Genomic DNA, 15929 nt, shown 5'->3' with positions numbered 1-15929 from the left:
CGATCCTACTGCTCCCCTTTCGGTCTGCCCGAGACTCCAGCCACGCCCAGGTCCTGCCACAGCCCCTCCACCCCTCTTACCTGTGACAGTCGCGGCTCGAATGCCGGTAGCCTCAAAGTGGCCACCCTCTATTTTGGCTTTGTCCTTGATCTGTACCGTCACGACACGGTCCGCGATGACTGCCTCAAAGCCGATCACCGTGGTGTACTCGTCCAGGGGGTACACGAAGAGTCCTGGCAGAGCGGGGCCCGGCGTCACGGGGCGACCCAGCGCCGCCTGGCGTGCCCACCCGCCGGGCCGGAGCCGGAGCCCTTGGTCTCCGTCTGAGCGCGCGGTAGCGTTCACTGCCACTTAGAGCGCCCCCGAGGGGACTCGGGCTGGGCCCCCGGCTCGAGGGCTGGACAGGATGTGAGGGGGGCAGGCTCTGCCTCAGTGGTGGGGTAGCTCAAAGGGCAGTTTCTCCCCCGTCCCGGCCATCTCTTCCTCCGGCAAGCTCCCCACGGCCACCCAGTGCTCTGCCCACCTGCCCACCCCTCGCAGCCCCGGGGTAGAAAATAGAATGAAGAGACTGAGTCTCTAACACGGGCAGCCTCATCCACCCTCTTTAGGGAGGAACTGGACTCACCGCGGGGCAGGTGCCAAGATTTGCCCCCCAGCGGCCCTGGCCTGGGGCTGCTCTCTGCAGACCCTTTGGGAGAAGGGGGCGCTCCTGCGGATGCCTCTGTGGACTCTGGGCCTCTGAGAAATGTCCTGACCGCTTCCTCCCCAGAGATTTGCCTCCACCTTCATCCCAGGTTTTAGAGTCCCCCATCCTTCTGGTTCCACTGGTGTGGCCAGGGTTTCTGATTTTTCAAGAGAGAGCGGCAATCTGGATTTTTATGTGACCTGTTGTGCGGGTCTAACAAGACATCTCTGCATGGTGTCTTATCACCCGCGGTGCCCATGAGCTGGTCTTTGGAGGAAGAGGATTAGGGTTCTAATCCCAGCCCTGCCCCTTTCCCCAGTCCGGTGACATTCAGCATCTCTGAACTCAGAGCCCCGTCTGAATATGGGGATGATGGAGTCAAACTCAGGGTCATTATGAAAATGGGAAAAGCAGCCACCATTCACTGAGCCCCCTACCCCGTGGGGTGCGTCCTACGTTATGTCTCAGCGCAGTGCTCCTCAGACTTTAAGAAAACGTGAGTCACCTGGCAGGGTGGGGGTGGGTCTGGTTAAAATGCAGATTCTGATTTGGTAGTTCTAGGGCAGGGCCCGAGATTCTGCATTTCTAACCAGCTCTGGGTGATGCCGATGGCTGAGGGACCACGCTCAGAGAATCGAGGTCCTGTCTCGTTTAATCAGCCCACTAACCCGGGGGCAGCACAGTGCCAGGACCATGGCGAGCTTTCCATAAATCCCAGTTTCCCATCCCTCTGAACCTCAGTCTCCTCATCTATAAAATGGGGGGACTGGTTTTTCTGCACTTGGAAAGCTAAAAGACTGTCTTAAAGCTATTCAGTAATATCGTCTCCTTGGTTCCCCGTGAGTCTCACGTTAAGCCATCCTCTGTAGGTTTCCTGAAACAGAGGGACAGCATCTTTGTTCTGCCTGGAAGATTTCTGTGGGGAGGAAAGTTTCCCCTGTAGGTTTCTTTTGGGAACTCAAAGGATTGCAGACACTCAGGTCAGGTTGGAGGGTGGGTGCCCCAAGACTTGAGGTTTGGGAGTTAGGAGGCCTGCACCACTGTGGATGAGAAGGGATGCAAAGCATACCTAGCCTTTATACATGACTTTCCTGGCTAGGCTTCTGGTAACTCCCTTCCTTAGGTGCAAAGACAAGAGCGCAATTTACAAACAGCTCTCACAGGGGAACATCGGTACACCCTCCTGACTGCCGCATACTGTATGATGGCTCACGTTCGCAGACTGTTTTCCACTCCATGCTGCCCTTCCTCACGCATTACCTCATCTGCCTCTCCCTCAAACCCTGGCGTCCAGATGGACGGCAGCTTCCCCAAGGTCGTGGGGACGAGAGCCACGCTGAGCACTGGGAGCTCCTGGCTTCCAGTGAGTCCAGACGCCTCTCTTGTGAGACTCCCTGGGGGACATGGAGGACTGACTATCTGACAGGTGAGCGTGACTTGTGTGCATCGAGAGGGCTGGGACGGCGGGCTGGGGCAGAGCCCAAACCTGGCTTCAAATCCTGACCTGACTTGCCACCGGCTTTAAGACCTGTTGGGCAGAAAATGGTATTCCTACTTTGCAGGCGGGTAAACTGAGGCTCAGAAAGGCGGCGTGACTTGTCTGGTGTCAGTTGGCAGATGCATGTCAGGACGGGGGATTCAGCGTGCCCGTGGTCCTGGGGAAGCCCCCCAGGGCCCCTTACCCTGGAAGGGCTGGGCTTCCAGGTTGCCATAGGTGAGGGAGGCGGTGAGCCCCAGGGCGTAACCGCTGACGAAGGAGGTGACATCGGACGCGGTGAGGGGCAGGGCCGCCCCTGTGATCTGGTTCAGCAGGCCCGGCATCTCGCGGGTTCCTCGGCCTTCAGGACCTGCTAGAGATGGCAAGGCAAGAAGTGGGGAGAGGCCCGCCCTGCCGCCCGGCTCAATTCTCCCCCTTTAGCCTCCACAGGCAAGCAGAGCATCATTCTCTCCATTTCCCCCAGCCACTTCCCACAATGACGCCCGACCACTGCTCGGAAGAGAAGGCGTGATTATTTCCTTTGTTTTCACCTCACAGGAGAGGAACTGAGGCCTGCAGACACGCGACCTGGCTGGATTCACTGTGGGTCTCCCAGCTTCCACCCCATCCCTCAGATGAGACTTGGGTGCTCTCAAACATTTGTCCCTGCCACACTCTACCTGGAAGGCTCGCCCCATGAGCCAAAATAAGCCAGCCACCCCCCATTGCCCTTAGCTGTCAACCCAGGGCCCCCTTTGCAGGGAAGCCAGTCCACCCATGCCAGGCTTTGCAGAGCCTAGCCTCTCCCCTTCCAGGAGTCCGTCGCGATTCATCCTGTCTCCATGAGATTACGTTATTCACGTCTATCATCCCCTTTAGGAGAAGGAAATGGCAGCCCACTCCAGTATCCTTGCCTGGAGAATCCCATGGACAGAGGAGCTTGGCGGGCTACAGTCCATGGGGCCGCAGAGAGTCGGACACGACTGACTGACGCGGCAGCGGCAGTCTCATCCCCTTTGCAGAGCCTGCTCCTGGTCTATGCTTTGCTTTGCATGGCATCCAAAGTACTGATTGAACATGTAAAAGCATGGGTGGGGACTCCCCTGGGGGTCCAGAGGTTAAGAACCTGCCTGCCAACACCAGGGACATAGGTTCGATCTCTGGGCCAGGAAGATCCCACATGCTGGGGAACAACTAAGCCCGTGGGCCACAACTACTGATGCCCATCTGCTCAAGAGCTCGTGCTCCACCACTAGAGAAGCCGCCACAGCGAAAAGCCTGCAGACTGCACCAAAGAGGAGCCCCGCCCTCGCTGCATCTGGAGAAAGCCCATGCGCAGCAAAGAAGACCCAGCACAGCCAAAAAAGTCCCACAAAACGATGGCTGTCATCATTCTAACACCAGTGACTTCAGAGCTCATTTCAGGGCAGGGTGCCGATTCTCTATGAGGTTCCTGAGGCCCTCCCAGGCAATCACCTGCCTTCAAGAAGTGGGGGTAGGAGCGGAAAGAGAAGCCGACCAAAGGGTGCGGAATACGAACTTGAGGTCCTTTTGGGGTCTTCTTCTGGGTGATGGATGCGCCAGACGAAGCCGCAGCGGGCTGGCAGCCTGTTGCCGTTTATTTGCAAGGCTGTTCTGTGACTGCTGATGACCCTGTCTTTTCTTGAAGAAGGGAACTCTGTGCTTTAACATCCTTGTGTTCCCAAACAAGGATCCTCGGGTGCTCCCACCCTCTCTGCCAGCCCAGGAGAATCGTTTTAATTATGTTCTCTCTGTGGCTCCAGCCCAGACAGCTCTCAGCCCCCCGGCTTATCTGCAGCAGGCTGACTGACAGCAGGAGGCAGATAAGGAGCCAGGAGAGAGGGCTGGATTCCCAGCCGCCTTCTCCTGACAGTTCTCTGTCTCAAAGCCCAGGGTGAAGCCGGGGGCAGAACCAGATGTTGGGGCTCCTTTGCTGAGAGAGTCACGTCCCCTGCCCCCCACACTCCTTCCCTCCACCTCCCCTTCCTGGTTCCCTCCTGTCCAGAAGGCTGATGGCGAGCCAGCCCCCAGATGTGTGGGGAACTTGGACTTCAGCTTGGGTTCATCCTGGGGTGGGGCTCCATGGGTAAAGAATCCGCCTGCAATGCAGGAGACACAGGAGACTTGGGTTCAGTCCCTGGGTCGGGAAGATCCCCTGGAGGAGGACATGGCAACCCACTCTAATATTTTTGCCTGGAGAATCCCCATGACAGAGGAGCCTGGCAGACTGCAAGTCCACGGGGTCGCAAAGAGTCGTATGTGCCTGGGCGACGAAGCACGCATGCTCAGGGTGGAGTTTTGCCAAGGGCTCCTCAACCAGCCCAGTCACGCTGCACTGCATTCCTTCCCCTTTCCCTCCTCTCTCACCTCACCAGCCCATTTTCCAGACCCTGCATCCCAAGGGTTGGGGGAAAGACAGGTGCTCTGGCCGATCAGGAAGAAGACGAGGAGGGTAAATGCCTAGTTACATACCGATCCACTCAGATCAGCCCCTGTCACTCTCTGGACCAATTCACACTGCTCTGTTCCTGAAGCCGAGCCTGGCTTCTCACACGGTCCAGGGGGCACTGGCAGCTTCCTCCCCATGAGGTCGCTCCTGGGTGATGCCCACCAGGCCCCAGGCTAGCATCGTTGGAGGGATGATGCTCAGCGCTCCTGGCACTGGTCCCCATCGCTCGCAGGGATGCCCCTGGAGTCCTCCAGGAGAAAGTCCCACCCACGCACCCCTGGAACCCATATGCCCTTGGGGGACCCCAAACTCATGTGCAAAACACACACACCTCTTTGAGGGAATGAATGGACTGGCAGAAGGAATGGGAGGGGCCCCTTGACCTCAGAGGAGCCATGAGGAGAGTAGTGGGTGGAGAGAGGGTAGCAAAGAGGGTTTCTAAGAGAGGGAGCCACTTTAATCCCTGGCTGTTCATTCCCTCTTTTATAAAACCAGGTGAGGACTTCCCTAGTGGTCCTGTGGTTAAGACTCCGTGTTTCCAATTCAGGGGGCGTGGGTTCTATTCCTGGTCAGGGAAGTCCCCTAAGCTGTGCAGCACAGCCAAAAAAAGAAAAAAAAAAACAGGGCGGGGAATAAACAGAAACAAAAACAAAAAATCTCACCGGCACTGCCGATTAAACCGAGTAATGTATAAAGTACCCAGCACAGTGCCCGGAGCGTAGCAGGTAGTCAATAAATATTTGTACAGTGAAATGAGCTGATGAATGCGGGCAGCCTCCCAGGGACACTGACCTTCAGTGCTCACCTACGCGCTGGGCAGATGGTGGAGGACAAGGCCGATGTGGGCTACGAACTAACGGAGGTGACAGATACCAAATAAAGCTGCAAGCCAGCAGATTCACAACCTGACTCCTTGTCTCTGCCACAGCGGCCACCCGCTTGTCCCCCAGCGAAGTCTATTCCCAGTAAAGCAGCCAGAGGGGTCCTGAGAAGTCAGGGGTGCAGTCATGTGGTCCCAGAGTTCTCCCGCCTGCCAGCTCTCCACGCCCCTCGAGACCCCCGATCCAGGCCCTGCACCGGTTTCCTCTCCGGTCTCCCCACTGGTGACTCCGCATGGTTTTTCTCCCACGGGAGAGCTTTCCCGCAGGCTGTTTCCACTTCTAGGGATGCTTTCCCCCTAGCTCCCTCCCTCCTTCAAGTCTTTGCTCAAAGGATACCTTCTTCTTAATCCTGGATTTAAACTTATAACCTGTTCCCCCAGCTTCACTTCCAAACCCTCATCCCGCTGTTTTATTTTCCCCAAAGCACGTATTACTAACATCCTCCATATAAAATATTTATTATGCTTATTGCTTATCATCTGTCTCCCCTGCACGAGGGCAAAGATTTGGGGCCAGTGTTTCTCACTGATATGTCCCGAGTGCCTTGAGGAGTGATTGTACTGTTAGTAGGTGGTGAATAAATACTGTTGAATGAATCAATCAATACGTGTAGTCACAGGGCAAAGCTGGCCATTTCCGAGTTTCCCAGTTTTCCAGGGGAGGGAGAGAAGTCCTCTGACCACGAGGTCCAGGGCGGCTCCTCAGGGAAGATGTTGGAATTAAGCCCATCATTTAGGCTTCCCTCCCAGAGCTTATCAGTCAGGGGCCCGGATACACCCTCCGGGCCAGCATGGCGGTCCCGCCCATCTTTGAACAGACCATCTGCCTGTCCACAGAGGATGCTCTGTTGCCCTCTCCCTGAACCAACCAACTTCTCCCTCTCCTTCTCCCTCTCCTAACAGCCCACCACTTGGCAGCCGGCAGGCTCCTTGAGACGCTCTCTGTGTCCTTGTCCGAGGACCTGTTTCCCTCCTTCCAGCAGGGGCCGCTTATTCCTTGCACCCCCCAAGTTCTGAGGCTGACGTCTCTCAGCTACATTCGCCCCCCATGCCGCTCTGTGTCGCTCGCCATCTTCAAGGCTCCAACCACGCCCTCCTTTTAGCAAACACTTGGCCCCTGGCTCCTGGCTTCCCTGCTCCCCAAGCCCTGCCATTGCCCAGGGAGACTTCAGCACCTGTGGGAACCGTGCACGCAGCTTCTCGGGCTTCCGTCCTCCAAACCCCACATCTCAGGAGCCACCGCTGCCTCTCCAGCTCGGCCTCCCATTGCCACGCAGTCCTTGAACTTGAGACACTGCCTGTGGTCGCTCCATCTCCAGAACCTGAGTCACTCACACTTTTAAGAGCAGCCGCTCAACACTTCCCAGCTCTCTCTTCTTATTTTTTCCTTTGCAGTCATCGCCCTCGGATAGACTGTGTCTTCTGCTTCTGTATTTGTTTAACGTGTCCCCCTGACTCTCCAGATGACGTATAACTTCCAGAGAGGACAAGAATTTTTAGCTTGTTTCTTGGCTCTATCTGCCTCCCAAAGGATATTATGGGGTACAGTAGATGTTCAATAAATATTTGTCAAGTAGCTAAAACATCATTGCGAGCGCTTTACATATACTGCTTGGACAAAAAATTCATTTGAGTTTTTCTGTATGAAAAACTTGAATGAACTTTCTGGTCAACCCAATACAATGCGGGCAGCACCCCACGGACAGAGGGGCCCAGCGGGCTATATTCCACGGGGGTCCCCAAGAGTTGGCCACAACTGAGAGGCTAAACCACCAGCACCACCTCAGAGGCGGGCACGCTTACCATCCCTGTGCTGCGGATCGAACACATCAGGGCGCAGAGAGGCGAGGTAACTTCCCCAAGGCCACCCAGCCCTGGGCTGGGGGCTGACCAGAGCAGGAGGACCCCAGAGCCCTGGTCCTCAAGCACGAGGCTACTCTGCCCCCTGCAGGAAGCGTCCCCCCGAGTCTTGGCACGTCTGCCCACACCCTCCTGGCGTCGTCTGCTCCCCATCCCCACGGGGGCTGCCTCAGTGTTCTCTCCTGGACCATCTCTACCAGCTCCTTCAAGCCTCCAGGCTGACTTCCTCCCAGTCCCCTCTGTCATCTCACGGGCACACGTGCAGGTGTGCACACACACACACACGGGCACACACGCGCCTTCCCTTCCCCCTGAGCTTCGTGGCTCCCCGCTGTGCCTGCCCTGCAGGTTAAACTCCTCAAGCAGCATTCAGGCTCCTCCCCACCAGCGCCCCGTCCCCACCGGGGTCAGCTCCTGTTACGTCCCGCATGTTCCCTGTGCTCCCACACACTGACCTCCTCACCATGCCCATCCCACACTGGAGCCTGTTCCTGTAGTGATCGTGACCTTCTTCTCTGCCTTTCAAAGTCCTCTTCACCACTCAAGACCCAGTTCCACTGTCGTCTCCTCTGAAGCCTTCCCTGACACCCCAGCCCATCAGACACACCCCCTCGGGGGCTCCACAGCCTCGGGGGCTCCACAGCCTCTGGGCACTTGTCTGCCACCTCGCACGTCATGAAGCTCTGTAACCGCCCATCTGCAATGGCTTGTCTCCCCCCAGGGTTGTGGGCACAGGAAGAACAGGCGTGCCCCTCCCCACTTTCCTGTGTCCCAGGTCCCTGAAGAGGAGGGGTCTGAAATGGAGTCATCTCCCGGGTCGAGGGCTTTGCAATCATCGTTACTGCTCACACACACCCTCACGTTACAGGTAGGGAAGTTGAGGGTTAGGGATCTGGAAGCCAGGACCACATGGCTGGTGAGGGGTCAGGATGGCTTAGATTAGGAAGCAGCCTTCCTAGAAAGCCTGTACTTCAGGACCTCCCTGGGGGTCCAGTGGCTAAAATGCCACGCTCCCAATGCAGGGGACCTGGGTTTGATCCCTGGTCAGGGAACCAGATTCCACATGGCTCAACTAAGAGTTCAAAAGCGAAAGTCAATATGCTAGCTGCTTAGTCGTGTCCAACTCGCTGTGACCCTCGTCCATCCACGGGATTCTCCCGGCAAGAACACCGGAGTGGGTTGCCATTCTCTTCTCCAGAGGATCTTCCTGATCCAGGGATCGAACCCAGGGCTCCTGCCTTGCAGGCAGATTCTTTAATCTGAGCCACCCGGGAAGCCCTGGGTTCGCATACTGCAACAAAAGGTCCCGAATGCCTCAATGAAGATTAAAAATCCTGCCTGCCATAAGTAAGACCCATCATAGCTAAGTAAGTAAGTAAGTGTTAGTTGCTCAGTCATGCCTGACTGTTTGCGACCCCATGGACTGCAGCCCACCAGGCTCTGTCCATGAGATTTTCCAGGCAAGGATACTGGAGTGGGTTGCCATTTCCTTCTCCAGGGGATCTTCCCGAGCCAGGGACTGAACCTGGATCTCCTGCACTGCAGGCAGATTCTTTACCGACTGAGCTACAGGGAAGCACAGCTAAATAATTCAATAAATATTAAAAAAAAAATACACCTGTGCTTCCCCTTCCCCAGCAGCTTCATGATCCATGCTGTGCACGGGGAAGCGGGGAAACGGAAGGAAGGGGGGAGGGAGGGGGAGAGAGTGAGGCTCAGGACTCTGGTGAGCTAGGGCTGTGAGTGCCGGGGACCCCGGGCTTCCTCTGCTTTGATGCCTCTCAACATGTGGCCGGGACCCCAACTGCACCGTGAGCCCTGCCAGCCCCGTCCATCCTCCAGGCTGCAGAGATGCCTCTGGGGAGGCCTGCGGCCTGGGGCCCCAGGTTGTCCTGGAACAGCCTGGGGTGCAGGGTTCCAGGCGGAGCGCAGAGGCTGGCTGACAGATGTCTGCAGCGGGCGCAGGTGTGACTTGATTTAGATGTGATGCGGAAAGGCTGCGTGGGGAAGGAGCGAGGAAAAGAGCGCTGCGCCCTGCTTGGCCTCAGTCGTGATGACGGCGGTGGAGAACGCCTGCACTGGGGCCCTGGGTCGAGGAGCAGGGCTGCACGCCTCCCCTGCCGGGGGACATCTACTTTTCAGGAAGAGATTGGAAAGGGAGATGCTTGTGGGGCCGCAGCGAGGTCCCAGGAGCGAGCATACGGCCTGGGGATAGTCTCTGGACGGCTACTTCTGGGCGACCTTGGGCCAGGTACTCAGCTGTGTCCTGCCAAGTACCTCCTGTGCAGCCTCAAGCAAGTGACCAGTTTTGTGCCTTAGTTTCTACATCTGTAAAATGGGACCATGCCGGTCCCCCCACCCCACTCCTAGGAAACCGGGGTGAGAAAGGAGAGAACGCCTGTCAAGTGAGAGGGTGGGAACTAGGCAGGTCCTGGTGGGGCTTCTCCCGTCTCCCCGCCTCCATCAACCCTCTCCGAGGGGGGACCTCCTGTCCCCTGGGCAGACTAGCCCATTGGAAAGGTCCCTGGGTCTCTGCCCGAGAGCTCATCTCAGTAACTCCTCTGATTCTGCCCTTGGAGCTGCTCAATTCATTTCAGTTCAGTCGCTCAGTCATGTCTGATTCTTTGCGACCCAATGAACTGCAGCATACCAGGCCTCCCTGTCCATCACCAACTCCCAGAGTTTACTCAAACTCATGTCCATTGAGTCAGTGATGCCATCCAGTCATCTCATCCTCTGTCGTCCCCTTCTCCTCCCACCTTCAATCTTTCCCAGCATCAGGGTCTTTTCCAGTGAGTCAGGTCTTCCCATCAGGTGGCCAAAGTATTGGAGTTTCAGCTTCAGCATCAGTCCTTCCAATGAAGCTGACATTTCCCTATCTCCTTTTATCCCAGGTCATTAGAGGGAGGCCTCTTCCCTCCATCTGGAAAGTCATTCTGGAAGCCTCTCGTCCCTCACCCTGGTCGGATCACCCCCGGATTACGTCCACAGAGTCAGAGGCCCCCAGCTGAGGGGGCTGAACCAGGCCTGGGAGAGGTGCAGACGGCAAGTTGGCCCACTCACCTTGAGCTCAGGGGTACGCCTTCTCTGCCCTGTGGCCGACACCTCTCAGAAGTCCAAGCCATAATGCCTTCACTCAGAGTCTGTCCCCCAAGGACCACCCCACCCACTGACCAACACTGACCCTTTCATCAAAGTGCGGCCAGAGTTGACGGGTTCCTAGGATCCAATCTGATTGTTCTAAGCTTCTAGAATTCTAGGGCTCTCAAATTCTGATCCCCTTCATGTGAACCTCCCACCTTGGGTTCATATCCAGCTGATGTGGGTAAATGAATTGGTGCTTCTGGTGTCCCCTCTCCCCACCTCATTCACCGCACGCTCCGACCAGTTAAGACCCCTTGAATTCCTTCAAACGAACCTGACGTTTCCAGCTTCCATCTCTCTTCTGAGGCTGCCAGTTTCTGCCAGGAATGCCATCGCCACGCCAACCCCCTCCTCGAGAGGAGATCTGACTCATCCTTTAAGACCCAGCTCAAATACCACCACCTGCATGAAGCCTTCTCGGGGGTCCTGTGCTGAGCAGAACTGCCCCACTCCCACCCCCAGCGCAGTCAGCCCCTGTCGCGTTAGCCGTCTCATTATTGGTGTGTTGGGTGACCTTTCGGTCCATGCACGTCGGACACTGTGCGGACCTGGGCAGGCAAGGGCTGTACCCCCAGGCAGAGACCCCACCCTCCCGAGCGGGGAGGCAGTCAGCTCCTGGAACTCAGGGCAGAAACTCTCTCTCCCCGGCGTGCGTCTGGCACATAGACCACGCGGCGATGAACCCAGGGAAGCAAACAGCAAGCGGTCCATTTGCGGAGTCAGTGAATGAGTGGGTGAGTGAACGGCTAGGGTGGGCGGGGGAGGGGTGGGAAGAGGACTTGGCGATGGGAGGAAATGCCTCTATCTCAGCCCAGCGCCGGAAGGATTCCATCCCAGACACAGCTGCGGTCCCACTGTGGGAGAGAACCAGGGGGCTGGTCGGGTCAGAAAGGCACCCGGCATGCCCATGCAGCCAGAGGGACCTGGAGGGCCGCCAGGATGGGCATCCAGGGCGGCAGCCCTGCGTGTGGCTGAGGCCCGAGCCGCCCACACCTTGGGAGACTTCCAGCTAAGAGGCTGTGTCCAGACCTGCCGGAGGAGGGAGAAAGGGGCACATTCGGATTTGAAGCCTCCAGGTCCGTGAGCCCCGGTGGGTAGGGTTACTGATGAGAATCTTTGCCGTGTGACATTCAGGAGAAGTGGAAGTGGAAGTATGAGTCACTCGGTCGTGTCTGACTCTTTGAGACCCCGTGGACTGCAGCCTGCCAGGCTCCTCTGTCCATGGGATTTTGCAGACAAGGATACTCGAGCAGATTGCTGTTTCCTCCTCCGGGGAATCATCCTGCTCCAGGGATCAAACCTGCGTCTCCTGCATTGGCAGGTGGCTTCTTCACCACTGAGCCACCAGGGAAGCCCATTGTGAGGATTACAAGTGAGTTATTGCGTACACATTGCTCACCCCAGAGTCTTCTTCTCCTTAAATGCTGAAGACTGCTTTCTTGTCCTTTTTGCTTTGGGATTTCCTCCTAGTCTTACTTCCCCCCCAACTCAGACTGCATCTGGGCACCTATGTTCTTGGCATTTCCCAGCTGTGGCCATGGCCACCCCTAGCCCCCATCCCTGCCATTCAGCCACCCCAGAGACCCCCTTTCCCAAGGCATCCAGTCAAGGTATGGACTGAAGAATACATTCATTGCCTTAGTTTCCCTTTGAGGTCCACGGTCGGTTGGTGCCGAGCTGTGAGGCTGCAACCTCACACGTGAGAGAGGCTGTGTAGATGGAGGCCACTGGGCAGGTCAAGGCCCCCAGGCCCGAGCGCCAGCTCTGCCACCCACTCCACGTGGGCCCCGGATTGGGACCCTGGTATTACGCATACAGCCCATGCCCATGTCTCAGCTCTGGCGCCACGGGTGGTTGCTGGCTCAGTGTCTGTCTTTGTCCAGCACCCCTGAGGGTGGACGCCCTAAGGGTAGGCACCAAAGCTGTCTGCTTCCTTGTTCTATCCCCTAGCATGCACAGCAGCGGCTGAAACCGTTATTCGAAAAAGAATAAAGATACGGAGCAATGAAGACCTACCAGGCATCGTTCTAAATACTTCTCATGAATTAGCTTAGGTAACCCCCCGGACAACCCTGTGAAGTAAGGCATGGTTATTATCCCCATTTTGCAGATGAGAAACCTGAAGCCCAGAGCGGTTGCATCCCTTGTCCAAGGTGATATACTCACAAGCGGAGCTGGCATTGGGACTCTAGCTTCAGAGATCGATGTCTTAACCATAAAGCTGCATCACTCCCTCAATACTTTGCAGAAGGAAATAAGAAGTCACTTCCCAACTCCACCTGAGTCTTGGCATCTTCATTTAACAGCATGAAGAGATGGGCCTGGAGAATGAATCCCCTACCCTTTCCCAAATTGACAGTCTACAGTCCTCTCTAGAAGGAAGAGGGTTCTCTGCTCTTTTAAGGCAGCTGAAGCCTGGGCATTGGTCCCTCACTTGAAGATTCCTTTTTTAAGGGGGCCGTATGTCTGACTTCTCTGGTGGCTCAGACGGTAAAGCGCCTGCCTACAATGCAGGAGACTCAGGTTCAATCCCTGGGTCAGGAAGATCATCTGGAGAAGGAAATGGCAATCCACTCCAGTACTCTTGCCTGGAAAATCCCATGGATGGAGGAGCCTGGTAGGCTACAGTCCATGGGGCCGCAGAGTCGGACCCGAGTGAACGACTTCACTTTCACTTTCATGTCTGACGGTTGAGTCCCTGCCCAGGGGCAGTCCTGGGTGTCTCTGCCCTACCTGGGGGAATATCTCATTTAATCCCCATAAAGACCCTGTGGGGACTTCCCCGGCGGCACAGTGGTTAATAATTGGCCTTCCAGTGCAGGGGACACAGGGTCGATCCCTCGTCGGGAAACTGAGATCCCACGTGCGGCAGAGTTACTAAGCCCCAGCACCGCAAATAGAGAAAGCCTGCACACCGCCGCAACAAGCAGCCAGCACAGCCAAAACAATAATAATAAAAAGAGACCCCATGAAGCAGGGCAGCTTCACTTTACAGCCGAGGAAACCAAGACACAGAGAGGCTGAGTAAATGTCAAGGCCACACAGCAAGTCATAGAAGAGTCAGGATTTGAATACAAGCAGTCTGGTTCCAGAACCTGGGTTGCCCATGGAGTCTCCCTGCAGCCTGCTGGTCAGGTCCACGTGCCAAGGCCCAGTCAGTGCCCCCGGGACCCTGCTTGCTCTGACTCGGTGGCTGTGATCCCTTGGCTCGGATTGGGGCAAAACCCCCAGGTTCCATGTCCCACTGGCTCCTGCCCATCTGACGTTCCTTCCAGGAGTAGGGGGCAGGGATGGTAGCAGGAATGGACACATCCTTCCCCGCGCTTCAGGCACAGATGCTGGACCCGCCCTGCGGCTCTCTTCCTGCAGCATCAGCACCATTGAGGTGACTCCCACAGGAAGTCATTCGAACCAAGAGGTAAATGGACCATAGAGGATGCAGGCAGCGGCCTCGAAATGGATCTCACGGGGCAGCTTACTTGCAGGAGAATCTTGGAAGAGGTCTGTGGTATCTCTTTTTTTGTTAGGATTCCATGTGGTAAAGTGCCAGCTGATAGTTAGCAGGGAGCGGGGAGCCAGTTGAAGAAGCTGGGTCCCTGCCAACCAGATTTACAGAGAGACAATCTGGACATTCCTGACCCTAGTAACAAGCTGTCCCTGGGTCAGGCACGATGCTAAGTAATTCATGTCGATTACCACACTGACTCTTCTTGACCCTATACTATTATTTTTTTTTAACGGACAATTTGAGTGAAGCTGAAACTCCAATACTTTGATCACCTGATGCAAAGAACTGACTCATTTGAAAAGACCCTGATGCTGAGAAAGATTGAAAGCTGGAGGAGAAGGGGATGACAGAGGATGAGATGGTTGAAAGGCATCACCGACTTGATGGATGTGAGCTTGAGTAAACTCAAGTTGGTGATGGACAGGGAGGCCTCAGGTGCTGCGGTCCATGGGGTTGCAAAGACTGAGCGGCTGAACTGAACTGAACTGAGTGAACCTAAGAGAGGTTAAAAACCTTGCCCAAAGTCACAGAGCTACTAAGTGATACATCTGGGACTTGAACTGGCAGTCTCATCCCAGTGCCTCTGCATTTATTACGCTGCTGGAGCTAAATCCACAGAAGCAAGACAAAAACCTTTCTGATGCAGAGTGGGGCTGTCAGCAACAGAGATGAAAGCAACCAGAGGCAAGTGAGTAGGAGTCCCCTAGCCTGAGGGTCAAGAGCTCAGGGTCTGCAGTCCCAACAGAGCTGGGTTGGAAGCCTGCCTCTGACTTGTATCTCTGGGTCACGTGGACAAGTGACTTCACCTCTCTGAGCCTCAGGTTCCTGATCTGTAAAACAGGTACATTAGAGGCCTACCTGCTGGCATCATTATGACAAAACGAAGTGATGTGCCAAGCACAGTACCTGGCCTGGAGTAAGGGGTCCTCGAGTCTGGACAGTGTGTCTGATTCAGCAACAGGGTGTCAGGGGTCAAGCTAAAGCTGCGTGAACAAAACAGGGCTGAGTGTTAAAGGTGAGTGGACAGCTCTGGCCTGGGTTGGGGAAGATGGATGAGGAACAAAGTTGGTCAAGGCCAGACCTCCCAATAGGCTTGTGAGGAAGCTCTCAGAAAGGGGATCTCAGGAAAGCCTTCAAGGTCCAAAGAATTGAAAGGACAGAAGTAAAAGTAGTGAGGGGTTCCGATCCCTGACCAGCTTATCCTCTCAACTCCACCACTGAGCCTTAGAAGAATGATAAAGAGTATCCACGCCTCGTAAGAAGCAATGTATAATCAAAGCGTGCTCACATCCATGAATTAATTGGAACTTTCTAAATAGGGGAAAAATATAGATTGTTATCCCCATTTTAAGGATCAGGGGCCTGATGCTGGGAAAGATTAAAGGCAGGAGGAGAAAGGGACAACAGAGGATGAGATGGTTGGATGGCATTACTGACTCGATGGACATGAGTTTGAGCAAGCTCCGGGAGCTGGTGGTGGACAGGGACGCCCGGTGTACTGCAGTCCGTGGGGTCACAGAGTTGGACACGACTGAGCGACTGAGTTGAACTGAACTGAAGGATCAGGAAACTGAGGCTCAAAGGAAAAGTAACACAACAGAATTGGAGTTCCTGTAGCAGAGCCTCCTCTATGCTGTGGACTGAATGCATCCCCTTTAAGTTCATATTTTGAGGCCTTGATGCCCAGTGGGATGGTGTTTGGAGGTGGGGCCTCCCAGGGATAACTAGATTTCAATGAGGTCATGATTACGGAGCCCCCATGATGGGTTTGCACAAGAAGAGGAAGAAACCAGAGCTGTCTTTCTCCACGTTGCGAGCAAAAAGCAAGAAGGCACCCAGCTGTGTGTAAAGCAGTAAGTAGTTCTCCCCCAAGAACTGGACCTTGCTGGCCCTCTGATCTCAGAC

At 55.6% G+C, this 15929-nt stretch overlaps 1 protein-coding gene across 1 annotated transcript in view; it reads right to left on the bottom strand.

Annotated features, from left to right (window-relative positions):
* Nucleotides 1-2506, bottom strand: part of VWA5B1 (von Willebrand factor A domain containing 5B1) — a 47424-nt gene extending 44918 nt beyond the window's left edge. The window contains exons 1-2 of the mRNA XM_065928892.1: nucleotides 2368-2506; nucleotides 81-233 (exon numbers count right to left, since the gene is read on the bottom strand). Coding sequence (XP_065784964.1) covers nucleotides 81-233; nucleotides 2368-2506 — 292 coding nt within the window. The remainder of the gene's footprint in view (nucleotides 1-80; nucleotides 234-2367) is intronic.
* Nucleotides 2507-15929: the final 13423 nt, after the last annotated feature.

This window comes from Muntiacus reevesi, chromosome 3 (assembly GCF_963930625.1).
Source record: "Muntiacus reevesi chromosome 3, mMunRee1.1, whole genome shotgun sequence".
Lineage (NCBI taxonomy): Eukaryota > Metazoa > Chordata > Mammalia > Artiodactyla > Cervidae > Muntiacus > Muntiacus reevesi.
Note: the sequence above shows the minus strand (reverse complement) of the source record. Positions and strands in the feature narration are given on the sequence as shown.